The sequence below is a fragment of the Salvelinus alpinus genome, chromosome 9, assembly GCF_045679555.1.
Source record: "Salvelinus alpinus chromosome 9, SLU_Salpinus.1, whole genome shotgun sequence".
In the NCBI taxonomy this organism is placed as follows: Eukaryota; Metazoa; Chordata; class Actinopteri; order Salmoniformes; family Salmonidae; genus Salvelinus; species Salvelinus alpinus.
This window is the reverse complement of record NC_092094.1, coordinates 80,631,563-80,657,431: the sequence shown is the minus strand read 5'-3', so window position 1 is coordinate 80,657,431 and position 25,869 is coordinate 80,631,563. Positions and strand designations below refer to the sequence as shown.

Below are 25,869 nucleotides of genomic sequence, written 5' to 3'. Positions count from 1 at the left end.
GGGGCCCCACAAGGGTGCGTGCTCAGCCCCCTCCTGTACTCCCTGTTCACCCACGACTGCGTGGCCATGCACGCCTCCAACTCAATCATCAAGTTTGCAGACGACACAACAGTAGTGGGCTTGATTACCAACAACGATGAGACAGCCTACAGGGAGGAAGTGAGGGCACTCGGAGTGTGGTTTCAGGAAAACAACCTCTCACTCAACGTCAACAAAACAAAGGAGATGATCGTGGACTTCAGGAAACAGCAGAGGGAGCACCCCCCTATCGACATTGAAGGGACAGCAGTGGAGAAGGTGGAAAGTTTTAAGTTCCTCTGCGTACACATCACAGACAGTGTGGTGAAGAAGGCGCAACAGCGCCTCTTCAAACTCAGGAGGCTGAAGAAATTTGGCTTGTCACCCAAAACCCTGACAAACTTTTACAGATGCGCAATCGAGAGCATCCTGTCGGGCTGTATCACAGCCTGGTACAGCAACTGCACCGCCTTCAACCGCAAGGCTCTCCAGTGGGTGGTGCGGTCTGCACAACGCATCACCAGTGGCAAACTACCTGCCCTCCATGACACCTACAGCACCCGATGTCACAGGAAGGCCAAAAAGATCATCAAGGACATCAACCATCCAAGCCACTGCTAGTTGAGAGAGAGAGAGACTGCCAACACTGGTTAGAAGTGATAAGTGCTTTCTCTGGCTTGGACAGCGAGGTTGCAGGTGGACTTGTTAAGGCGGGTAAAGTCTCCCAAAGGCTTCCCACATAATGGCTAGCTGCATTGTACAGTTTCGGTGGTTAGTAATACACAAACTTTTTGTGTGGGGTAACAAGACAATTCAGCTCTATTTATCAACATAATGCATTAGGGGCTTATTGAGCAGGCTATAGGCTCACAAGACTAGTGATACACACTATTTCCTTTCTGTGACATGTGTCCCCTCTCTCCTCAAAGAATTCCAGGATGTTAACGTTATGGTGATGTATTATTGGGTTTTGACTTTCTGGCCACATTGCTGGTGCAGTACAGCTTCAGTGGCACAGGATTTACCCTCCTGGTGGCAGCCATGGCTGTCCAGTGGGTAATTATTCTGTACGGCGTTGAGTCTTTGTATCACAGAGGAAAGATCTGGATAAATATGATAAGGTCAATAAATAAATCATAGTTGAAGTGTATGGGAAAGATAGGCACCATCTAAAATAAGCTTTTTTTTCCATTATCTTTTTATTCATCTGGCATTGCAGCATTCTGTAGTTGGATCTAAACTAAACAGATTTCGTGGGAGATGGACTCATCTGAACATTACGACTCATCTGAACATTAGATACATTTTGAGATTTGAAAACATTTACCTAAAAGGTCCCAGATTGTTTTACCTGCCAATTAATTTTTTGTTAAAACGTCTATATTCATGCATTATATGTTGGAAACAGACCTTTTCTGTGTTTGGGCCAGCTTGGTTGTTGTAGAGATGTGCACAGCATCCTCCCTCATTGCTATAGGTGCTGTTCTTGGGAATACCAATCCTGTCCATCTCCTCTGTATTGCCCTGCTGGAGGTCTCAGGGATTGTGCTCCATAGCTGGCTACTTCAGACATTCCTAAAGGTAAGCCTACAGCTGATAATTTGTGTTTTTAGACTCTACACCGATGGTCCGGTGTCTGTTTAGGTGTGGTTTTTGAATACCATCATGCTACTCCACATCTTTAGGGCCTTCTTTGGACTGATGTCATGGGTCCTGTACCGACAGGGATCCAAGCAACAGCATGAGAAAATAGACCGTTCTCTGTAATGGGTAAGTATAACAATTGGATTTGCGTATGCACTGATATCAACCTTGGGATCCCGATACATTAAGGCAACATTTCCCAAACTCGGTCCTCTGAACCCCAAAGGGTGTATGTTTTGTTTTTTGCCCTAACACTACACAGCTGATTCAAATGATCAAAACTTGATTAGTTGAATATTTGAGTCAGCCACGCACCCCTTGGGTTCCCGAGGAGTTTGGAAAACTCTGCATTAAGTTACTGATAAACAAAGTAATCAATGGTGAGTGAATGCTCTGTTTATCAAACAATTAATTAGGTTTTTTAAAATCCATACAGTTTAATATCAAGCAATACATTTGTGCCTCTTGAAGTTATGCTGTCTAACCTAAATCATTATTTTGCAGTTTCCCAACCTAGCGGTGCCAAATTGAGATGTTGGAAGATAACAAGGAGACTAAAAGGTCTCCAGAGATGCAATGTATAATTTCAACCATACAATATTCCCATGAATCTCTAAAATATTTTTTGTTTGTTATTTCTTAGTATGTGAAAACTGCACTGTAATATACCATTGTGATTGTTTTGTGTGAGTCAAACTTCAAATATTAGCAAAGAGAACAGACAAATTGAACTGTGAGAGCTGTGCATAAAGACTCATCTCACACTTGTTTTACATTTTCTATTTAATGCTGCCATAGTTGATCAGGTTCAGTGATCTCAGTTTGGTTACTATACAACTACTGTAAATGTATAAGCATTGCAGTCAAAGAACAGAGATGGTGGTCAGAGCATCGAAACCTCGGAATCAAATCCCTCCTTTAAACTACACCTTGAGTTATGAACCATCAGATTATGGTTCAGTAGAATGGCTTAATTACAGACCCCACATCTCAACAATAGGGAAGACAAATTGCCCACATTCAAGGTTAAATTCTTATTATCAGTAAATGTATAGTAAGAAAATAGGCTATGTACAAGACTAACCCTCCCATAGATGTGTCATGTTCCCCCCCTCTGATGTATGCCCTCATCAGAAAGAAAAATATTTCTAAACATTATTAGTGCACAAATGTGTATTGAAAAAAAAATGTATAATAATAATCTGCTCATTTATTATTTTGCACGGTTTCCAAGATAAATAATGGAAGGTAGTAAATTATTGTAACAGAATGGCTCCACACATTGAGTGAAAAGACACCGAGATCCCATTACAAGAATTCAAAAGAAAAGAACATTGAATTAAAACATGAACTGCAAATGATGCTTGAGTAAAATGTACATTTGTACAGCAACAACCAACCTAATTATAAATTAAACAAGTTAATCTAAAAAGCAAAAATATAAAGTCATTATATAAAGTGAATATTTACTAACACTTGAAAGATGGAAGGTAGTGTTTTGACAGGCCAAAGCGTACACTACTGTCTCATACAACAAGAGAACAGATAGTATGCCAGTTGACAGAAACCAGAAACCATTACTGCCACAAGTCTTCAGTGCGTCCAAACTTAAACACCAAGCCCCTGGAGGAAAAGATTGGGGGTTTATTTAGAGAAAATAACTATCGTAGACATTGTGTTCTATAATACTATGGTCAAACATAAATAAAACGTAATACTTACCCAAAGAAAATGAATGCATTTTGGAAGAAAACCGCAATACCAGGATATACAACAGGTTTCTCTGTAAACATAAAAAATACCTTTATCATTCTTTACAATGTTTTGCACAGTGACGGTTCAATGTCGATGAGCTGTTTGTTTGGGGTACATAACAACAAGCACATGCTGAGTGGGCATGCTGGACTTACTGGGCACTACGAAGCCTCCAAACAGGATCCACATGGAAGCGATGAGAGAGCCGAACGCCAGCATGAAGCCAATGAAGAGCCACACACGAGCTCCTGCAATCAGTGATACAAAGAGTTGGGAGGGATTCATTCGTGACTGAAGCTCTATCTTATTTCAACTGTATGTGGGTGGGTGTATATATCTGTGTGTGTATTCTTATAGCAAGAAGTCAAAAACTGGGCCCCCAGAATTAGGTAAATCATGTTAATGCAGAGGTAAAAAAAATACAAACATATACAGCGAGCAATGCCGCTCAGAGCTGAACTTATCTATATCAATCTGCATTTAGAGCCAAATCCTAACTTCTTTTCTCTCATACACATACCTGTCTGCCCAATGCAACCTTCACTGTAGCTGTCCCCTCTCACCTGGCCATTCGAGACAGCATTGATCCTAGATAGGTACCAAAGACAAAAGTTGAAAGAGTTAAATGTATTTAAGGAAGATTTGAACAGATAGTTCCTGAATTAAAATGGGACTGACCCCAAACCTGTCTGACACATTCCCAACACAGCATGACTTACATGAGAAAAGCCACAGTAGCGATGACTCCACAGGTGTGATAGGCATGATGGAAGACCGCCTCATCTGGATATTTCACAGCTGCATCAATGATTATCCACCAACCAGTGAAAAACTGCAAGAATATGGATTAAGATTTAGGCAATATGCCACCGCTTTTTCCTCTTTACAGTGATCTAAAGTTTTCAAATGTAATAGCAGAGTAGAACCTACCAAGACTCCAGCAGCTATAGATGCCATGGTGTTTCGCCTCTCTCCCCAGTCCACATTGCACTCGCAGTCTCCGCACCGGACGCTGTCCAAAAACCCTGACATGGTTCTGAGCTGAAAAGTGAAGGGAAAAGGACCTGGGTTAAAGAGTAACAGACACATGCAGGGATGGAGTTGACTATTACAGCTAGGTAGCTAATTACAGTTCATGTATAATTCCTGCACAGTGAATAAATTCACTTTTCCCATCAAGAAAATATTCTAAACTCTGATCAAGCGATTGGTAAAATGTTGCACAGTGTCACGCCCTGACCTTAGTATTCTTTGTTTTCTTTATTATTTGTGGTTAGGTCAGGGTGTGACAAGGGTGATATATTTTTGTCCTGTCTAGGGTTTTTGTATGTTTATGGGGTTGTTACTAGTCTAGGTGTTTTGTATGTCTATGGTTGCCTAGATTGGTTCTCAATTAGAGGCAGCTGTTTATCGTTGTCTCTGATTGGGAACCATATTTAGGCAGCCATATTCCTTGAGTATTTTGTGGGTGATTGTCTATGTTTAATTGCCTGTGTCAGCACTATTATTATATAGCTTCACGTTCGTTTTGTTGTTTTTGTATAGTTCGTTCAGTGTTCTTCATTAAATAAGATGTATTCAAATCACGCTGCGCTTTGGTCTCATCGCTAGGACGAACGTGACACAGACACTAGTTTGTGAGATGACAAATGCCAGGCACCACTCCACGCATACAGAGTAAAGGTCTTCAAAACAAATAAAATCCCAATAAAATAAAAGGTTTCAGAGAGGACTCAAGACAGACCGGGTGCATCTGACAATTGATGCAGTTGCGCAGAATAAAAACAAAATGGTGATTCAATTCAAGTTTAAAACAATTCACTAATACAGATTATTACCAAGTGCTAAAACAATAATCAACTAAAATATTCACAAGTTGGACCCGTTCCGAAATCTATCCTTGGCTTTCCCACCCGACAGTAATAAATGTATTCATTTAAAAAATGGAGACCCGTTCCCAATGGACCTGTGGACAGTCATACCCGTTCCGAAAAGGCCCGTGGAAAAACAGACCAGTGCAGGTTCGGATCTGAAGACCCTTTCATATCCGAGAGTATAAAGAAACCTCCATCAATCAACGAGCAATATTGGCCAAACTATCCACAGTGACATGTCCTTAACTGCCAATAACACATTACAAAAAACTGTTGCGTTTCGATGTGTAACAAATTCAAAACTTTATAGCCTATTGTTTTATTGGTTTTTACTTTCCTAAAATAATAATTGTCTACCTCACGGTTCAGCTGTCAGAGATTCGGTCATTGCATGCATACAGACCTATCAGCCTATGCATCCACTGTATGATACTAATATATAAAATATAAAAAGGCCTAGCCATATCTTAGGCCTAGCCTTAGAGAAACCAAGAGAATGATAAAAGACATGCCAGCATCATGTTCCTGACACCAACTTGCATTCTGTCAAACATCCTTTCTGAATTTAAAAGTAATCCTCAAATGAATCATCTAGTTTTTCAAAAGTATCTGATTACAATATTTTTGCTGGTAACGTAACGGATTAGTTACCGTTTTTGTAATCCCTTACATGTAAGCCAGCAGCATACCACCCTGCATACCACTGCTGGCTTGCTTCTGAAGCTAAGCAGGGTTGGTCCTGGTCAGTCCCTGGATGGGAGACCAGGTGCTGCTGGAAGTGGTGTTGGAGGGCCAGTAGGAGGCACTCTTTCCTCTGGTCTAAACAAAGATCCCAATGCCCCAGGGCAGTGATTGGGGACACTGCTCTGTGTAGGGTGCTGTCTTTCGGATGGGACGTTAAAACGGGTGTCCTGACTCTCTGAGGTCATTAAAGATCCCATGGCACTTATCGTAAGAGTAGGGGTGTTAACCCCGGTGTCCTGGCTAAATTCCCAATCTGGCCCTCAACCATCACGGTCACCTAATTAATCCCCAGTTTACAATTGGCTCATTCATCCCCCTCCTCTCCCCTGTAACTATTCCCCAGGTCGTTGCTGCAAATGAGAATGTGTTCTCAGTCAACTTACCTGGTAAAATAACGGTAAAATAAATAAAAACAGATTACATGTAATCTGTTACTCCCCAACCCTGATTGTTAGATTAAAAGGAGTAACTCTGCTATGCCTAAAACATTCTTCCTCCCCTCAAATTCAACTGTCAGAGTCAGTTGGAGCGCCAGTGTGCACTGCCTTCATACTGTACTAGCTAAGCCTAGTAATAGCCATACCACACCAAAAGTTTCTTAACTTTATTAGGGTAATATCAAAAGTAAGTTAAGTCATTGTTTATAGGGAAAATGCAAACAGGTTATTATATTGCGGCATTAAATTAAGTTTTGCATCTAGCCCTCTGCTTTTTCATTGAGTGCAAGTAACCCTATAGTAGGCCTACCCGTAATTATATTATATTGCAGCAAAAACATTACAGTTGAACCTTAATTTGGCCAAAGAAAATACTCAACAGAATGAAACACACTTATTGCATATTTAAAGAACTGGTTAAACCTTCAGAAACGTTTTCAACAGGCTAGGCCTATAATTGCAGCAATTACCAAGGCGGCAAGTTCCTACCGTAGGCCTACCCAACAAACGACAGAAATAGGATAATGATATTAATTTCACAACAGGTCTTCTTTTAACCTATTTTAAAATAAATACAGAGCACAAAATAAAAACAGTATAAACTTAATTTAGAAAATGTCTCAAAATGAAACATAACTATTTTTTGATATTTAAATAACTGGTTTAGATTTGTAAATAGGACTAAAATAATGACATACAATAATAAAAAATTAAAATAAATAAAAAAGTAAAAAATTGCATCAAACCTGAATAGCGGGTTGCACACAGTACACTTGGCCCGATTACGTTATCCTCATCTTTGTCCACTACAATATTAAAACTTTAAAAACTTTTCCCCAAGGAGGACATTCCCCTTTTCGGCTTCTTTTCACTATACTCTTAATAAATTGTATTGAGTCGCAATTGGCTTACACAGGTACGAAGCTTGCGCAGTTGGCATCACCTCACAGATTAAATTAACATAGGTAGGATCCAAATCGGGTCCAGTCAGTAAATAACTTTTACCCAGACAAGTGACATTTATATCAGACCCGAGACAAAAATCAAAATGTAGGACCTGGACCTGCAGGTCGTTTCTCGGAATATCTGGTCTGTTAGACCCGTGAAGACCTCTAATAGAGCGACATAGTAATGGCGTATTTTTGTAGGCACCAACTGCCATGGTTCGTTGCACCAAGCCTATGGAGAAAATTTGATAAACGCGAAACATAAGGTCTGCGGCAAACACAGGTTTAGGAGATCTTAGACGTTTTGTTCTACGAGATAATATTCATCAGCTAACGTCACTGTGTGCATTTTGAATAATTTATAAAATCACATAAAGGCTACGACATTCATAAAGGGCATGTTAATTTACTGTTGTTATCCCAGATAACAAAACGTATAAAATCTCCTAAACCTGTGTTAACCTCAGACCTTTTTTTCGGCGTTTATTCCAAAACCCTATTCTTTCGCCATTAATTTCCCCATAGGGATGGCTGAACGAACCAGAGAACTCGTTTCCCGGATTTTAGGACTACAAGGACTTCATGGGACATGTAGTCTAGCTATATTTCCAACAGTTTAAAACTGCGACAGCGGAAACTATTGTTAAATTGTCAAGGGTCTGCTATCGATCCTTGGGCCGTCCCAACTCTGAGGTTAGGGTTTAGGTAGGGACCGCACAAGGATCCCGGCTCAGTATACCCGATCTTTCAGTGCTAAGGATTCACCTATTTAACACGCGATACATGTTTTTTAACCGTATCCCTGTGTTAAGTCTTTTCGAGCGGATTTAACAAAGAGCAATGTTGACGCTCTCAAGCGCATAAGCTCTCAAACACGAAGAATCACCCGAACAAACGTTTTCAGGAATCACACTAATTATGATAACTTACGTATATATATCGATAGATAATTATTGTTTCAAATAAATCGATACTGCGACATTCCCATGTGTGGGTTTGATCGCAGTCCATTGTTCAAAGCATTTCCTTCCTTGAAGGATCCTTTGTGTTGGGAGGCAACGCACGACCCAGGAGCTCGAACTACAACATCTCAACGGCAATAACAAACACACATTAGAAATGATACTGTCACCTAATATTCAGAGTTATTTACCTTTTCTTTTTGGGGTTCGTTATGGAACCCCTAGACGCCGTTTATAAGCCTATACTTTGATTCTGAGAGAGCTGAGACACGCGCCTGCTCAGTTCACTTTCCACGCCTCTTTGATGTTGGATGCGCCAATGCCAGCGTCAGTTGCGCATTTTTTGTAGATCGGCACAGTACTGTACTCACCATAGATTGTTCCATGTTCATCAATTCAGTAGATGAAATACAATACTTAAATAAAACGTACGTTTTAATTGCACTATTTTATAATAATAGTAAAACATTTTGAAAAGAGAATTCATAGAGCTATGTTAAGTCAGGATAATCACTATGGGCCAGTGGGCATACAGTGTAAGCTACTGTAACCACTCACTGTCTGCATCTCTCTGGCATAGTAGAGGGGAAACCATTGGTTGGAGGATTGTTTCATGACTTTCCATTTCCATGTGACAGTCACAAGTGTCAAATTACTTGCTTTCTTTTCTTTATTTTTCTACACTTTGGAAAAATATATCATGACTAGAGCATCAGAATGTATAGCATGATATATGATATAAATAACGTTTCTGACAATGTTTACATTCATCTTTATTAACATCATGTTGTCAGTACATGGAATGGAAGGTTAAAACAAATGCCTGATAATCATAACTTTTTGCATGACATTTTCATAACATACAGCTGTAGTACTTTCCATAATGGTATACCATTGTTTACAATAACAATAAAATTCAGATATTGCTGAAATACTTAAGTTGCTAAAAAGCATATCAACTCTAGAAGGAGTGCCTTGGGAGTCCAACCGTTTTCACTCATGCCCTGTGACTCAGAAACTGTCTCAAAAGTAATAAACAAAGGGAGGTGTTGGTGTCATGATGTGCAATCTCATTGCAAAAGATTGTCTTACCTCCAGTGTAGTAACCCCAGGCATAGGAGAACCTGCTGGTGACCTAGATTGCTCCCAGCACAGCTGCAGAAGTCTGAGAGGTGGAGGGATGAGTGATTGGTTAAAACCTGTTGAGGATAGAGGGCGCTATTTTCACTTTGGGGAAAAATCGTGCCCAATTTAAACGGCCTCGTACTCTATTCTTGCTCGTACAATATGCATATTATTATTACTATTGGATAGAAAACACTCTCAAGTTTCTAAAACCGTTTGAATTATATCTGTGAGTAAAACAGAACTCATTTTGCAACAAACTTCCTGTCAGAAAGTGAAAAATCTGAAATCGAGGCTCTGTTCCAGGGCCTCCCTATCAATTTGCTTGAAATTTATGACTATACATGCACTTCATACGCCTTCCACTAGATGTCAATAGGCAGTGAGAGGTGAAATGGGGAGTCTAGCTATATCTATGGTCAAAAGAGAGGTCTTGGAATGACATGACCCCAATTTCCTTTGTTCAGGAAGACGCGGGAAGGACATCAGCTTTGGCTTCTGAAAAGCTTTCCTTATAGACGGCTAATATCTCCGGCTTTGATTTTATTTGATAAATGTGATAATATCATCGTAAAGTATGTTTTTTCAATATAGTTTTATCAGATTATTGAATTTTTTTCGGGAGTTTTGGCGTGTTCCGTTCTCTGCGTTTGGTGACGATGGACAGCTTCGCGCCACTTGGCAAGTTTTGGTTGCTAAATCAACAGACGAAGAGGACATTCTAAATCCAAACAACGATTATTCTGGACAAAGGACCCCTTGTACAAGATTCTGATGGAAGCTCACCAAAAGTAGGACCCATTTATGATGTTATTTCGTATTTCTGTCGAAAATGTTTACTATTAGTTTCCGCCCAGATTTTGGGCGCTCTCTCGCTATAACGCAAGCTGTATGTCGTACTAAAGTTATTTTTATAATTCTAACACGGCGATTGCATTAAGAACTAGTGTATCTATCATTTCCTGTACAACATGTATTTTTTTGTAAAGTTTATGATTAGTTATTTGGTCAGAATAGGTGAGTGTCAGAAATATATCCGGAGATTCTGGAAAATAGTTGCTACGTTTTCACAATGTATAACCACGGATTTCAGCTCTAAATATGCAAATTTTCGAACAAACCATATATGTATTGTGTAATATGATGTTATAGGACTGTCATCTGAATAAGTTTATGAAGGTTAGTGAAATAATTAATATCTTTTGCTGGTTTTGTCACTATCGCTACTGTTGCCTTGAATCAATGCTGTTGTGTGGTTGGCTATTGTAGTAAGCTAATATTATGCTATATTGTGTTTTCGCTGTAAAACACTTAAAAAATCTGAAATATTGTCTGGATTCACAGGATGTTTGTCTTTCATTTGCTGTACACCATGTATTTTTCATAAATGTTTTATGATGAGTATTTAGGTATTTCACGTTGGTCTCTATAATTACTCTGGCTGCGTCGGTGCTATTTGTGATGGTAGCTGTGATGGTAGCTGCAATGTAAAACTATGATTTATACCTCAAATATGCAAATTTTTCGAACAAAACATAGATTTATTGTATAACATGTTATAAGACTGTCATCTGATGAAGTTGTTTCTTGGTTAGTTTGGTTGGTTCTTGGTTAGTTTGGTTGGTTTTGTGCAAGCTACCTGTGCTGTGAAAGAAATGTCTGTGCTTTTTTGTATTTGGTGGTGAGCTAACATAAATATACGGTGTTTTCGCTGTAAAACATTTTAATGATCGGACATGTTGACTGGATTCACAAGATGTTTATCTTTCATTTGCTGTATTGGACTTGTTAATGTGTGAAAGTTAAATATTTCTCAAAAATATTTTTGGAATTTCGCGCTCTGCCTTTTCAGTGGAATGTGGGAGGAGTTCCGCTAGCGGAACCCCGGGGCTAGACAGGTTAACAGAATAAAGGGGAAACAGAGTGAGGGAAGTAGGACAGAGAGCAATAGTCAATAAACTGTACAACTGAGAAGATGCTGAATCATTTTGTTGCAACGCCAGTGAGATGTGGCCCTTATTGGTATGTGCTGTTGGGTGTGTAAAGAGGACAGATCAATGCAACACAGACAGGGCTGTCAATTATCATCCAGAGAACATGGCATGGCACTCCCACAGCCACGTTGCTTACTTATGTGTATAGACATTATATGAATGGAAAAGGTGTGTACAGCAGTAGTTATATAGAATGAGTCTTGGCTAGAAGACAGCATATACATATGAAGTGGGTAAAACAGTATGTACATTTTATTAAAGTGACCAGTGTTCAATGACTATGTAGATAGGGCAGCAGTCTCTAAGGTGCAGGGTAGAGTACCGGGTGGTAGCCAGCTGGTACCAAATAAAATAAAATGTTATTGGTCACATACAGTACACATGGTTAGCAGATTTTATTGCGAGTGTAGCGAAATGCTTGTGCTTCTAGTTCCAACAGAGCAGCAATATCTAAAAGTTATCTAACAATTCCACAACAACTACCTAATACACACAAATCTAAGTAAAGGATAAGGTACTGGGCGGAGGCCGGCTAGTGGTGACTACTTAACAGTCTGATGGCCTTGAGATAGAAGCTGTTTTTCCAGTCTCTCCGTCCCAGCTTTGATGCACCTGTACTGTCTCCGCCTTCTAGATGGTAGCCGGGTGATACATCATAATAAAAGGTAATACATTTTTAAAATTAAAATCCAAATCTTTATGACAAGGCCCACAGAGATCCTATTGAATTAATAGGGATTCTACATGTAATTTGATGATTAAGCACGTGCATACCTAGGAGGTCCCGTACTGGGAAGAAATTACATCTACTTTCACCCCTGCTTATTATCAAAAAATGACACTGTAGTGATAAACCTTTCATTAGAAGTGTTAATATCTATCAGTATTAACACAGGAATAAGGTCAAAAGTGCACTGTGTATGAGTTGACAAAATAATTATATTCAACTAGGTAGAGATGCTCTGTGAGGCAGTAGCATGCAAAATGCGAGACAGGTTTCTGAAAGTGTATGTGAAACCAATGTGTGTGACAGTATAAGTGATGTAACCTGGTAATGTTGGTTAATGTGGATATGTACTGGATAGACAAGAGCTGCAATGGTCTGGAACACAAGCCACTGAGGTTACACCTCTAGTGTGTTCTGGTGGGCCCTCTGGATGCAGTTGAACACCTGCTCCTTGTCACTGTACATGGTAGGGTACTGCCCAGGAGGAGATACAAAGACAGTGATAAGTACCATATTTCTCTGAGCTCCTTCTTGTGCCAGAAATTAGGGATAGTATAGTATCTGTGTACCACAACTGCATAATCATCGTTACGCTTCGACAGCGTAATTGTGCAAAATAGTATGAAGCGTCATCTGGATATGTATGCAACAGAAGTTCAACATTCACCTTCTGCTACCATTTCTGTCAAGCCGTCTGGGCATACAATGCATATGTTTGATAAATCCAACTTATGCACCACACCGAACGCACTGCCTCTGCAACGCAATGCTGCAAGGCAAACGCAGCGTTTCAATGGAAATTCATGTAATTCTGGTGTATCAAAATGCAATGACACTGTGTGTTCGAAGCGGTGTGTTCGAAGTGTTATACCCTGACTATACCGCTGGCATCGCGTGCGCGAGCATTGCAAAATAAATGTAGATATCTGTATTATTCAATTATTGCACGCACACTGCTCACGCGTGTCAACGAGCGTCTGCGTTGCCAAGTGCTAAAATAGAAGTCAGTTCTATTTGTGACGCAGATCCCGCTGCAAGTCCTGCCTCTCCCATCTCCTCATTGGTTTATAGAAGCAGATACCCACGTGCCATCTCCTCATTGGTTATACCCACGTGGGTGATTGAAAGACGAACTGTGTTGTCGGTTGTTGTGGTAATACTATGAAAGTTTAGATGCCAATCTCCATATAAGTTCAAAGAAGAAAAAGACTGGACGGAGGAGAGATGACTAGAAATGATTCAGTTGACCGTTTTATGTGTGGATTAATTGTCGGCGTAGAGGACCTTGTGCATTTCAGGTAAAATAACAACTCAACGCGCCCAGGCTCTGTCGCAGCCGGCCGCGACCGGGAGGTCCGTGGGGCGACGCACAATTGGGCTAGCGTCGTCCGGGTTAGGGAGGGTTTGGCCGGTAGGGATATCCTTGTCTCATCGCGCTCCAGCGACTCCTGTGGCGGGCCGGGCTGCGCGCTAACCAAGGGGGCCAGGTACACGGTGTTTCCTCCGACACATTGGTGCGGCTGGCTTCCGGGTTGGAGGCGCGCTGTGTTAAGAAGCAGTGCGGCTTGGTTGGGTTGTGCTTCGGAGGACGCATGGCTTTCGACCTTCGTCTCTCCCGAGCCCGTACGGGAGTTGTAGCGATGAGACAAGATAGTAATTACTAGCGATTGGATACCACAAAAAGGGGGGAGAAAATGGGATAAAAAAATAATAATAATAATAATAAAAAAAAATTACAAAAAATAACAACTCAATGTTTATATCCCAGGACAAATTAGCTAGCAACAGCAAGCTAGCTAAATAGGACAAGTTAGCTAGCTAGCTAAATTTCCATAAATGTTTAATGCTTTTTGGCCTGTCCCCAAATTCATATAATTGGTTCTGAGTTAGTTTTGATATTTAAACCTGCGTGTCTTGATCACGTTTGTGGGGGCACAAAATCTATTTGCGCACCATGGCAGCCGGTTTGGGTACAGTGTAATACTTGACATAAGGGGAAACAAATGTACATATAGCTATACCACATGCATCATCAGGTGTCCTGTATTTATACTGCACTATCGAGTTCACTTCTATGCGTTTTTCTTGAGTCCCAAGCACATTGCCCCATTCAAGTCTACTCATGTCTGGCTAAGGCAAGATGTGACTGACGGACATTGCATGAAGCTCCCAATTAGAGCAGGATTGGAATTAGTAAAAAAAAAAAATGTATATATTTAACTAGGCAAGTCAGTTAAGAACAAATTCTTATTTACAATGATGGCCTACCCCTGCCAAATCCTAACAACGCTGGGCAAATTGTGCGCTGCCCTATGGGACTCCCAATCACGGCCGGTTGTGATACAGCCTGGAATCGAACCAGGGTCTGTAGTGACACCTCTAGCGCTGAGAGACCACTGTATCACTCGGGAGCCTCGGATCATTGGGCTATGTTCCAGACAGTTTACAGGGCTAAAATATACGTACAGTGGGGAGAACAAGTATTTGATACACTGCCGATTTTGCAGGTTTTCCTACTTACAAAGCATGTAGAGGTCTGTAATTTTCATCATAGGTACACTTCAACTGTGAGAGGCGGAATCTAAAACAAAAATCCAGAAAATCACATTGTATGATTTTTAAGTAATTAATTTGCATTTTATTGCATGACATAAGTATTTGATCACCTACCAACCAGTAAGAATTCCGGCTCCCACAGACCTGTTAGTTTTACTTTAAGAAGCCCTCCTGTTCTCCACTCTTTACCTGTATTAACTGCACATGTTTGAACTCATTACCTGTATAAAAGACACCTGTCCACACACTCAATCAAACAGACTCCAACCTCTCCACAATGGCCAAGACCAGAAAGCTGTGTAAGGACATCAGGGATAAAATTGTAGACCTGCACAAGGCTGGGATGGGCTACAGGACAATAGGCAAGCAGCTTGGTGAGAAGGCAACAACTGTTGGCGCAATTATTAGAAAATGGAAGAAGTTCAAGATGACGGTCAATCACCCTCGGTCTGGGGCTCCATGCAAGATCTCACCTCGTGGGGCATCAATGATCATGAGGAAGGTGAGGGATCAGCCCAGAACTACACGGCAGGACCTGGTCAATGACCTGAAGAGAGCTGGGACCACAGTCTCAAAGAAAACCATTAGTAACACATTACGCCGTCATGGATTAAAATACTGCAGCGCACGCAAGGTCCCCCTGCTCAAGCCAGCGCATGTCCAGGCCCGTCTGAAGTTTGCCAATGACCATCTGGATGATCCAGAGGAGGAATGGGAGAAGGTCATGTGGTCTGATGAGACAAAAATAGAGCTTTTTGGTCTAAACTCCACTCGCCGTGTTTGGAGGAAGAAGAAGGATGAGTACAGCCCCAAGAACACCATCCCAATCGTGAAGCATGGAGGTGGAAACATCATTCTTTGGGGATGCTTTTCTGCAAAGGGGACAGGACGACTGCACCGTATTGAGGGGAGGATGGATGGGGCCATGTATCGCGAGATCTTGGCCAACAACCTCCTTCCCTCAGTAAGAGCATTGAAGATGGGTCGTGGCTGGGTCTTCCAGCATGACAACGACCCGCAACACACAGCCAGGGCAACTAAGGAGTGGCTCCGTAAGAAGCATCTCAAGGTCCCGGAGTGGCCTAGCCAGTCTCCAGACCTGAACCCAATAGAAAATCTTTGGAGGGAGCTGAAAGTCCGTATTGCCCAGCGACAGCCCCGAAACCTGAAGGATCTGGAGAAGGTCTGTATGGAGGAGTGGGCCAAAATCCCTGCTGCAGTGTGTGCAAACCTGGTCAAGAACTACAGGAAACGTATGATCTCTGTAATTGCAAACAAAGGTTTCTGTACTAAATATTAAGTTATGCTTTTCTGATGTATCAAATACTTATGTCATGCAATAAAATGCTAATTAATTACTTAAAAATCATACAATGTGATTTTCTGGATTTTTGTTTTAGATTCCGTCTCTCACAGTTGAAGTGTACCTATGATAAAAATGACAGACGTCTACACGCTTTGTAAGTAGGAAAACCTGCAAAATCGGCAGTGTATCAAATACTTGTTCTCCCCACTGTATATGGCATTGCAGTGCAGTTATTCAATTTTCACACCATTTGACAGTTATTTTATTTACTTACCGTCACATCGTATTTCTTTCTGGCAGCTCCAACTTTATTACTGAGATAACTCAACATGATCCAGCTATAAAATTATGTAAATATGACATATCTGAAGCTTGATGGCACCAGCTCTAGAATTTCCATTACAAAAGAATACAGGAAAATCCCAACTAACCCCCGTGTGTAAACTGCGTTTGAGTGCTAGTCGGAACTACAGTACTCAGAATTGTCCGACTTGTTTACTGGTTTAACGCGGCACGTGTATAACTACAACCGGTTAGCAAGTCTGACATTTCCGAATGACCCAGTTCCGACTAGTACGTGAACGCATTTTTCTTTTATTTAACTAGGCAAGTCAGTTAAGAACAAATTCTTATTTACAAAGACAGCCTAGGAACAGTGGGTTAACTTCCTTGTTCAGGGGCAGAACAGATTTTTAACTTGTCATCTTGATCTGGCAACCTTTCGGTTACTGGCCCAAAGCCTCTAGTCTACCTGCCGCCCTGCTTATGCTGAGGCAAAATAAAGGTTGAATAAAAATAAATACATCAAAATGGTACATAGTATGCTGTTTTCTCGCGATACATTATTTTCTCCTGTTTAGTACGTTCCATATGTTTTATACAGTCTACTGATCTATACTGCTATATGGTTTGCTTGCCAGTAAACACAGCCAAAATAATGTTTTACATTTAACATTTACATTTAAGTCATTTAGCAGACGCTCTTAACGAGAGCGACTTACAAATTGGTGCATTCACCTTATGATATCCAGTGGAACAACCACTTTACAATAGTGCATCTAACTCTTTTAAGGGGGGGAGGGTTAGAAGGATTACTTTATCCTATCCTAGGTATTCCTTAAAGAGGTGGGGTTTCAGGTGTCTCCGGAAGGTGGTGATTGACTCCGCTGACCTGGCGTCGTGAGGGACGACCTCTAGTTTTACTGCAACTCCAGTGTATTGAAGGTTTACAAAATCACCTGCCGTCCTGTGGAAAGAGCGTAGAATATGCGCAGTGTCTGTAGCAAACTGACCCTCGTGAACAAGCGGAACTTTTTAAACTGGGAGGGGGAAGATGAGGGGGAGGGTGGAATTTTCCACAGCGACACTCGATGACGTAGGCATTTTGTGTGGCTAGTTGTTTGGTTAGGCAACAGACCGATTTATTTCAGCCGTTGATACTTAACTAGCTAGTTTAAAACTCGACGTTTTCATCTGAATTTAATCATTTGCTAGGTTTCTCTACGAATATTACATTGAAACATTAAAATTGTATCGCGTAATTGATTGAATTTCATTACATTATCTAGTTTACTAGCAGAATCGGATTCCTAGTGCCGCGGCCGAGTCGACTGAATTCAACGTAAGTTCGCATTACGGTAAGTCGCATGCGGGTAAGCTACGATTAGACTATGAAATACTGTAAAGACCATACAGGTAATTATTTGATAAAACGTTATATCCTGCCCAACCACATTCAGAAATGGACATAATATGAAGTTTACAACAACGTCTAGCAAACTACTAGCAAGACAACAGCTACAGTTGTACGTTAGCTAGGTAAGTTACAGTAGCTATAGCTAACGTTAGTTCTTCCTACATGGAATTTTCCACAGTTGTACTAGCTAACGTTATTCCTACTCCCAACAGTTGTCAGTATAGTTACGCAATTTTGTCAGAGGTGTCAAATCATTGTTATGCAATTTCAGGCAGACCCTATTTAAAAACATTGATGAGAAGTTACACAAGACGCATGTTTATGGTAATTATCGTTAGATATCTAACAATTGTACACAATTTTGTTTAATAGGCTAACTCCTTCCCATAACATACATTGGATAGTCATTTACTTTTATTTTATGCTTTTATTATAGATGAAGACCGACGGGAAGGATTCACATGTTCAAATGACACAGGCCCCTCAGAGTGAACGGATAAGTTTGATCTTTGATCAGGATGCCCAATCCAGCTCTTCCTGTTCTCGTTACCCATCTAGAAGTAGTCATACCAGTAGCCAGTCCTCTGGCTCTAGACGACAAGTTAAGCGAAATAATGCTCGTAGGGTACGTCACAGGTCCTCCACCAGTTCTTCGTCCTCCAGATCATCCCACTCATCCAACAGCAGCCCTCGAACCCGTCCCAGGTCCCGATCACACCCGCGCTGCCACAGAGCCTCCTCCAGCTCACGCTGCTGCCGTCAACATCGACAGGCCCATGGACATAGGCACCACCGCTCACCATCACGCTGTTACAGGGCCCACTCACGCTCCTACAGCCCTTCTTCTTCCCCAGACAGGCCACACCGCCACAGTTCCCGCTCCAGGTCAGCCAGCTGGAGCAGGGTTCATAGGGGGTTTGTGGGCAGGTACAAGTGCAGGTTTTCTGGATCACCCAACAGAAGCCACAAGACCTACACGAGCCGCCCCACATCTTCAGGACGCTCAGTCGTCAGCCTCAGTATAGAGGGTAAGGCTTATGTTTATATATATATATATATATATATATATATATATATATATATATACTTTTCATTTTTGCTAGAAGTTAATAGACTTATAATCAGCATTAGACCTCTTTGTGTTGATGTAAATATGTCCTGTTTTCTTTCCTCAGAAAAGGGGGAACTCAGGACTACGAAAGCCAATACCACCCAGGTACTGGGGATGGAGCAACTGGACCTTCCTGAGAGTGTGAAGCCCATCCTGGAGGAGCAGCAACTGAAAACCAGACTAGCCACACCAGAACCAGAGGAATGGGTGAGACCAGAGCCACTCCCTCAAAAGAGTCTATCACAGGTGGGTGTTCAGGGAGATTTGATCATTTTGAACATACCGTCTATGAACATGACACACAGAGAAGAAGCCTAGCAATTGAAATTGCTCAAAGTTCAGCTGTTGACGTCATAACCGCACTACCTAGGCCATTTTAAAACACAGTCTGGAGATCTTTCCCTACCATGTAGTCTGAACTTCAGGACTTCTGATTCTGTCTTCTGTGAAACTGCTTGTCTGTTAACCTTGCACCTGTCAGAGAACACACTTGCTCTGTTTGTATTTATTCCTGTTTTTGTAGATCACATGACAGTGGTCTACTCTCCACGACCCCTCGGATTAGGAGAATAAGAGGGCAGTCATGTGACTTGGGTGATGTCATTGCATTTGCGTGAAAAGGTTATCTGATTAATCTTGTCATGCTCACAATGCCAATGCAAGTCCAGTAGCAGGAATGGATTGTTTTGTCCAGCAATGGTACACTTAAATTATCTCACTGACTTCATGGCTTACCAATTCAGTTTGTAATGTCCCAGTTCATCACCTTAGCTACTTTCTCACACAGATGGATAGATACAATTAAAACATACTGACAATACTCCACATTGATAGAAATACATTTTTAGAACTCTGAATATGTGTGTTTACTTACAGTTGAAATGGGAACATTGTTATTTAGCAGAGTCTCCCTCCCACTCTGAAGAAGCGCAGGCGTTTGGACTGCGTTATTGTGACTATTCCTGACGAGAACTTTAAACAGATGGCCAACTCCCTCCGTCCGTATGCCAAAGATAAGTTGGTAATACACAAGTGGTGTCCTGGATGGGGTTTGGAAAACTGCACCATCATGCCACTCAAAGGATTTTTCTTTCTATAGTGTTTGTTCTTAAAACTACCCTTGTAAAAATCACATAATGAACAGATGCCTAGCTTTGACATCAATGAAGCAAGGGTGCATGGGAACTGCAGTTTGTTGAAACTATAGACAAGTGAGCTATTGCTCATCTAGGAGAACGTATTTGTGTTGATGGGGAGACCTGAAAACAGCTGATCTGATTTTTACTCAACTGTTTTCTCTTTGCAGCAGAACAGTGACATAGAGCCTGAGGATGCACCAAGCCCTAATATGTCTCCCAAGAAAAAGATGATCTCATTCAGTATTCATGTAAGTGATGCAAGTATTTATTAGAGGTCGACCGATTATGAATTTTCAACGCAGATACAGATTCTTGGAGGACCAAAATAAGCGGATGCCGATTTATAAAAAAAAAAAAAAAAAAATTGTAATAATGACAATTACAACTACTGAATGAACACTTATTTTAACTTAATATAATATATCAATAAAATCAATTTAGCCTCAAATAAATAATGAAACATGTTTTAAATAATGCAAAAACAAAGTGTTGGAGAAGAAAGTAAAAGTGCAGTATGTGCCATGTAAAAAAAGCTAACTTTTAAGTTCCTTGCTCAGAACATGACAACATATGAAAGCTTGTGGTTCCTTTTAACATCAGTCTTCAATATTCCCAGGTAAGAAGTTTTAGGTTGTAGTTATTGGACTATTTCTCTCTAAGATTTGCATTTCATATTCCTTTGACTATTGGATGTTCTTATAGGCACTTTAGTATTGCCAGTGTAACAGTATAGCTTCCGTCCCTCTCCTCCATCCTACCTGGGCTCGAACCAGGAACACATCGACAACAGCCACCCTCGAAGCAGCGTTACCCATGCAGAGCAAGGGGAACAACTACTCCAAGTCTCAGAGCGAGTGACGTTTGAAACGCTATTAGCGCGCACCCCGCTAACTCGCTAGCCATTTGACATCGGTTACACCAGCCTAATCTCGGGAGTTGATAGGCTTGAAGTCATAAACAGCGCAATAGCTGCTGGCAAACGCACGAAAGTGCTGTTTGAATGAATGCTTACGAGCCTGCTGCTGCCTACCATCGCCCAGTCAGACTGCTCTATCAAATCATAGACTTAATTATAACATAGTAACACACAGAAATACGAGCCTTTGGTCATTAAAATGGTCGAATCCGTAAACTATCATTTCGAAAACAATACGTTTATTCTTTCAGTGAAATACGGAACCGTTCTGTATTTTATCTAACGGGTGGCATCCCTAAGTCTAAATATTGCTGTTACATTGTACAACCTTCAATGTTATGTCATAATGTACAATTCTGGCAAATTAATTACGGCCTTTGTTAGGAATAAATCGATTATATGCAATGACTTCACACAGTTCGCAATGAGCCAGGCGGCCCAAACTGCTGCATATACCCTGACTGCTTGCACGGAATGCAAGAGAAGTGACACAATTTCCCTAATTATAAGAAATTCATGTTAGCAGGCACTATTAACTGAATATGCCGGTTTAAAAAATATATACTTGTGTATTGATTTTTAAAGAAAGGCATTGATGTTTATGGTTAGGTACATTGGTGCAACGACAGTGCTTTTTTCGCAAATGCGCTTGTTAAATCATCACTGTTTGTCGAAGTAGGCGCATCGATTATATGCAACGCAGGACTCGCTAGATAAACTAGTAATATCATCAACCATGTGTAGTTAACTAGTGATTATGTTAAGATTGATTGTTTTTTATATGATAAGTTTAATGCTAGCTAGCAACTTACCTTGGCTTCTTGCTGCCCTCGCGTAACAGGTAGTCAGCCTGCCACGCAGGCTCCTCGTGGAGTGCAATGTAAGGCAGGTGGTTAGAGCGTTGGACTAGTAACCGGAAGATTGCAGAAACGAATCCCCGAGCTGACGAGGTAAAAATCTGTCGTTCTGCCCCTGAACAAGGCAGTTAACCCACTGTTCCTAGGCTGTCATTGAAAATAAGAATGTGTTCTTAACTGATTTGCCTAGTTAAATAAAGGTGTGTATAAAAATTAAAAAAGGGCAAATAGATGTCCAAAAATACCCATTGTTATGAAATCGGCCATTGAGATTAATCGGTCGACCTCTAGTATTTAGTTTAGCAGAAGACCTGTATTTGACAATGCCTAGAATTTTCATTGAAGTATTTGGGCGGCACACTTAAATTCTTTTGGATTCTGTGTTTCTCCTTCATTTGTTCACACAGAATTCAGTGGCCAAGCCCACAGCCATTGTTGCTTCCACCACATCAAAGGTAGCACACAGAGTGGAGAACTACACAGCGAGCAGGAACCCCTTTGGTCACTGGGTCCCAGTCAGAAAAACGGTCCAGTCCTCCTTTTGTCGCACTTTGCGCAAACACTAACTTGCCACATCATGCTAATGTTTTAAGAGTACATGGACAATGTAAATACTGTATATCATTTTTACAGGGGAGGTTTCGGCGATCTGATCTTATGGTAGATTTATTTCAGATTTGAGTTAAATGGGAAGAACAGAATATTTCAGATGGTGTTACTTTTTTGGTGTCTAATGCTGGTTAGTGATTCAATAAAGACACTTGAAATTAAATTCCTTGTTCATTGACTTTACTGTGTCCTCTCAGTCATTACCAATACGGGAATTACTTAATGTTTGACATTGGTCCCACAGGCAAAACATTGTAGTGGTCCCCTTCTTGGCGGTGGAGAGATATTTGCAGCTTTGAAGCACATTTTCTGCAATTCTACACATTTTCCCATGGGGTAGAGAGCATTTTGCAGTTTTTAAATGCATTTCATGCGATTCAACCAATTTTGCTCTGGGGTGGAGAACTTGGCACTCTTAAAGATATTTCCCTGCAGTTCTACAGTCGTGGCCAAAAGTTTTGAATGACACAAATATACATTTTCACAATCTGCCTCAGTTTGTATGATGGCAATTTGCATATATTCCAGAATGTTATGAAGAGTGATCAGATGAATTGCAATTAATTGTAAAGTCCCTCTTTGCCATGCAAATGAACTGAATCCCCCAAAAACATTTCCACTGCATTTCAGCCCTGCTACAGAAGGACCAGCTGACATGTCAGTGATTCTCGTTAACACATGTGTGAGTGTTGACGAGGACAAGGCTGGAGATCACTCTGTCATGCTGATTGAGTTTGAATAACAGACTGGAACCTTCAAAAGGAGGGTGGTGCTTGGATTCATTGTTCTTCCTCTGTCAACCATGGTTACCTGCAAGGAAACATGTGTCATCTTTGCTTTGCACAAAAAGGGCATCACAGGCAAGGATATTGCAGCCATTAAGATTGCACCTAAATCAACCATTTATCGGATCATCAAGAAATTCAAGGAGAGCGGTTCAATTGTTGTGAAGAAGACTTCAGGGCGCCCAAAGTCCAGCAAGCACCAGAACCGTCTCCTAAAGTTGATTCAGCTGCGGGATCGGGGCACCACCAGTACAGAGCTTGCTCAGGAATGGCAGCAGGCAGGTGTGAGTGCATCTGCACGCACAGTGAGGTGAAGACTTGGAGGATGGCCTGCTGTCAGAAGGGCAGCAAAGAAGCCACTTCTCTCCAGGAAAAACACCAGGGACAGACTGATGTTCTGCCAAAGGTACAGGGATTGGACTGCTGAGGCCTGGGGTAAAGTCATTTTCTCTGATGAATCCCCTTTCCGATTGTTTGGGGCATCCGGAAAAAAGCTTGTCCGGAGAAGACAAGGTGAGCACTACCATCAGTCCTGTGTCATGCCAACAGTAAAGCAGTCTGAGACCGTTCATGTGTGGGGTTGCTTCTTGGACAAGGGAGTGGGCTCACTCACAATTTTTCCTAACACAGCCATGAGTAAAGAATGGTACCAACACATCCTCCGAGAGCAACTTCTCCCAACCATCCAGGAACAGTTTGGTGACGAACAATACATTTTCCAGCATGATGGAGCACCTTGCCATAAGGCAAAAGTGATAACTAAGTGGCTCGGGGAACAAAACATAAATATTTTGGGTCCATGGCCAGGAAACTCACCAGACTTTAATCCCATTTAGTACTTGTGGTCAATCCTCAAGAGGCGGGTGGACAAAAAATTATAATTCTGACAAACTCCAAGCATTGATTATGCAAGAATGGGCTGCCATCAGTCAGGATGTGGCCCAGAAGTTAATTGACAGCATGCCAGGGCGGATTGCAGAGGTCTTGAAAAAGAAGGGTCAACACTGCAAATATTGACTCTTTGCATCAACTACATGTAATTGTCAAAAGCCTTTGACACTTATGAAATGCTTGTAATTATACTTCAGTATTCCATAGTAACATCTGACAAAAATATCTAAAGACACTGAAGCAGCAAACTTTGTGGAAATTAATATTTGTCATTCTCAACTTTTGGCCTTGACTGTACACATTTTGCAATGGTAATGGCGAACAGTTTCCAGTAAAATTGCATGACTAAAACCTCAGCAAAATGTCAACTAATTACAGATTTTGAGTTCTTAGATTCATTCTGACTTTTTAAGGAAGCGATACTGGCTTTGTTCCTATGGTGTATCATGGGGGACAAAACATCGGTAACTGCCACCGAACCACACCCTCAAGACTGAAATCTTGTTTTTCATAACAAGTAACATGGAAATAGATTTGGTGTGTTCAGTTGCTCTTTAAAATGAATTTCCTGCAATTCTACACATGCTATGTTCATGTATTGAGTGAATAACAAAAACAATGGGGGGTACCCTGGATATCAGGGCCCCTGGGCACGTGCCCAGTCTGTAATTCGGCCATGATTACCGCAGGGTTAAGATTGCTGGCTTGACTAACCTAGCAGTCAATAGAATGGGGTAATTGAGTGTCAGTGACTGAAATAGCGAGGACACTGCTGATGCACTACCAAATTTGACATTGCACGTTGTGTATTCTACTGTCCTAACTATAACCGTAAGGTGAGACCAATGATGTATATAAACCATGGATTGCTGATGCTATGTATTGGCCAATGAGAGGCTTTGAAGCCACCGGTGTGCCATACTGGCACTCAGAAAAGCAGTCCTCCACACAGGAATGAATGAAATTCTACAGTATTTAATTTAATTGTTTCATGTAATTACTGTACATGTATTTTTGTTGTAGTAGAGATGGTAATATTAGTAAATTAAATCAATTCTACTTGTATAGATTTTTATATCTTTTCATTTGTAAGTTTAGGTAACATAATATAATTTAAAAGTATGCATTAAGGCAGGGTGGTCAAAGTCATTCCATGGACTGCCTGGTTTTTGTTTTTTCCTTTCAATTAAGAACCAGGTGAGGGGAGTTTTACTAATTAGTGCCCTTAATTAATCAAGTACAAGGGAGGAGCGAAAACCTGCAGACACTCGGCCCTCCGTGGAATGAGTTTGACACGTGCATTAAGGTGTCTAATAGAATAAACGTGGCAAAAAGAAATGTAGGCCTTAATAGATGCTTTTCTATAGCTTCCTAAATAGTTTTTACAATGGTGGGGCAGTGCCAAGGAGGTGCTGTGGCTTCAAAACAGTGCCCCCTGTCAGTCATTTGGTGTTTATATAAATCATTGGTTGAGACCCTGTCTGACTTCCTTATGCCTAGAAACGGCACTGGCTGTGTCCATACTGCAATATGACATTTTAAAGTATAGCAGAATCGAATCAAGCTCTCCTCCAGTATGAATAGTGTCTTGATGTGCTCCTGCTGTTATATTAGTCAGCTGTACTGCAAACGTTGACCACATAGTGTCATAGTTTCACCACTGAAGAGTGCTGCAGAACTTGTTGTGAATCCTTAACACTAAGAAATGAGTGACACTGACAAAGCTAGTTTAGCGATGGAATGGTTTTTCTAAAGATGAGTGACACTGACAACTAG

At 41.1% G+C, this 25,869-nt stretch overlaps 2 protein-coding genes and 1 long non-coding RNA gene across 12 annotated transcripts; 2 read left to right on the top strand and 1 right to left on the bottom strand.

The window, feature by feature from the left end:
* The first annotated feature begins 1,448 nt into the window (after nucleotides 1–1,448).
* On the top strand, nucleotides 1,449–2,426 carry LOC139530720 (uncharacterized). Its single transcript, XR_011666108.1, has 3 exons — nucleotides 1,449–1,599; nucleotides 1,704–1,788; nucleotides 2,167–2,426. It is a non-coding gene; the product is annotated as an uncharacterized lncRNA (long non-coding RNA).
* Nucleotides 2,427–2,430: 4 nt separating this feature from the next.
* On the bottom strand, nucleotides 2,431–9,512 carry tmem50a (transmembrane protein 50A). Of its 2 annotated transcripts, none has more exons than XM_071327370.1 (7): nucleotides 9,474–9,512; nucleotides 4,348–4,458; nucleotides 4,137–4,249; nucleotides 3,938–4,005; nucleotides 3,573–3,665; nucleotides 3,385–3,445; nucleotides 2,431–3,285 (listed from the first exon to the last, which is right to left on the bottom strand). In XM_071327370.1, exons 1-7 carry the CDS (start codon nucleotides 9,495–9,497, stop codon nucleotides 3,240–3,242), a joined length of 516 nt encoding a protein of 171 aa, XP_071183471.1. In that variant the 5' UTR covers nucleotides 9,498–9,512; the 3' UTR covers nucleotides 2,431–3,239. The 2 variants fall into 2 exon arrangements, with proteins under 2 accessions (XP_071183471.1, XP_071183472.1); XM_071327371.1 differs by lacking the exon at nucleotides 9,474–9,512 and adding an exon at nucleotides 8,573–8,726.
* Nucleotides 9,513–17,427: 7,915 nt separating this feature from the next.
* On the top strand, nucleotides 17,428–22,580 carry rsrp1 (arginine/serine-rich protein 1). Of its 9 annotated transcripts, XR_011666107.1 has the most exons (9): nucleotides 17,522–17,726; nucleotides 17,829–17,907; nucleotides 18,057–18,109; nucleotides 18,222–18,813; nucleotides 18,961–19,142; nucleotides 19,420–19,517; nucleotides 19,798–20,283; nucleotides 21,793–21,901; nucleotides 22,216–22,580. XR_011666107.1 is itself a non-coding variant. In XM_071327366.1 (8 exons), the coding sequence occupies exons 3-7, from the start codon at nucleotides 18,080–18,082 to the stop codon at nucleotides 21,859–21,861; spliced, it is 954 nt and encodes a 317-aa protein (XP_071183467.1). In that variant the 5' UTR covers nucleotides 17,522–17,726; nucleotides 17,829–17,907; nucleotides 18,057–18,079; the 3' UTR covers nucleotides 21,862–21,901; nucleotides 22,216–22,354. The 9 variants fall into 9 exon arrangements, 8 of the variants coding, with proteins under 8 accessions (XP_071183464.1, XP_071183470.1, XP_071183468.1 ...); XM_071327366.1 differs by lacking the exon at nucleotides 19,420–19,517 and having other exon boundaries at nucleotides 20,203–20,283; nucleotides 22,216–22,354; XM_071327361.1 differs by lacking the exons at nucleotides 19,420–19,517; nucleotides 21,793–21,901 and having other exon boundaries at nucleotides 20,203–20,283.
* The last annotated feature ends 3,289 nt before the right edge of the window (nucleotides 22,581–25,869 follow it).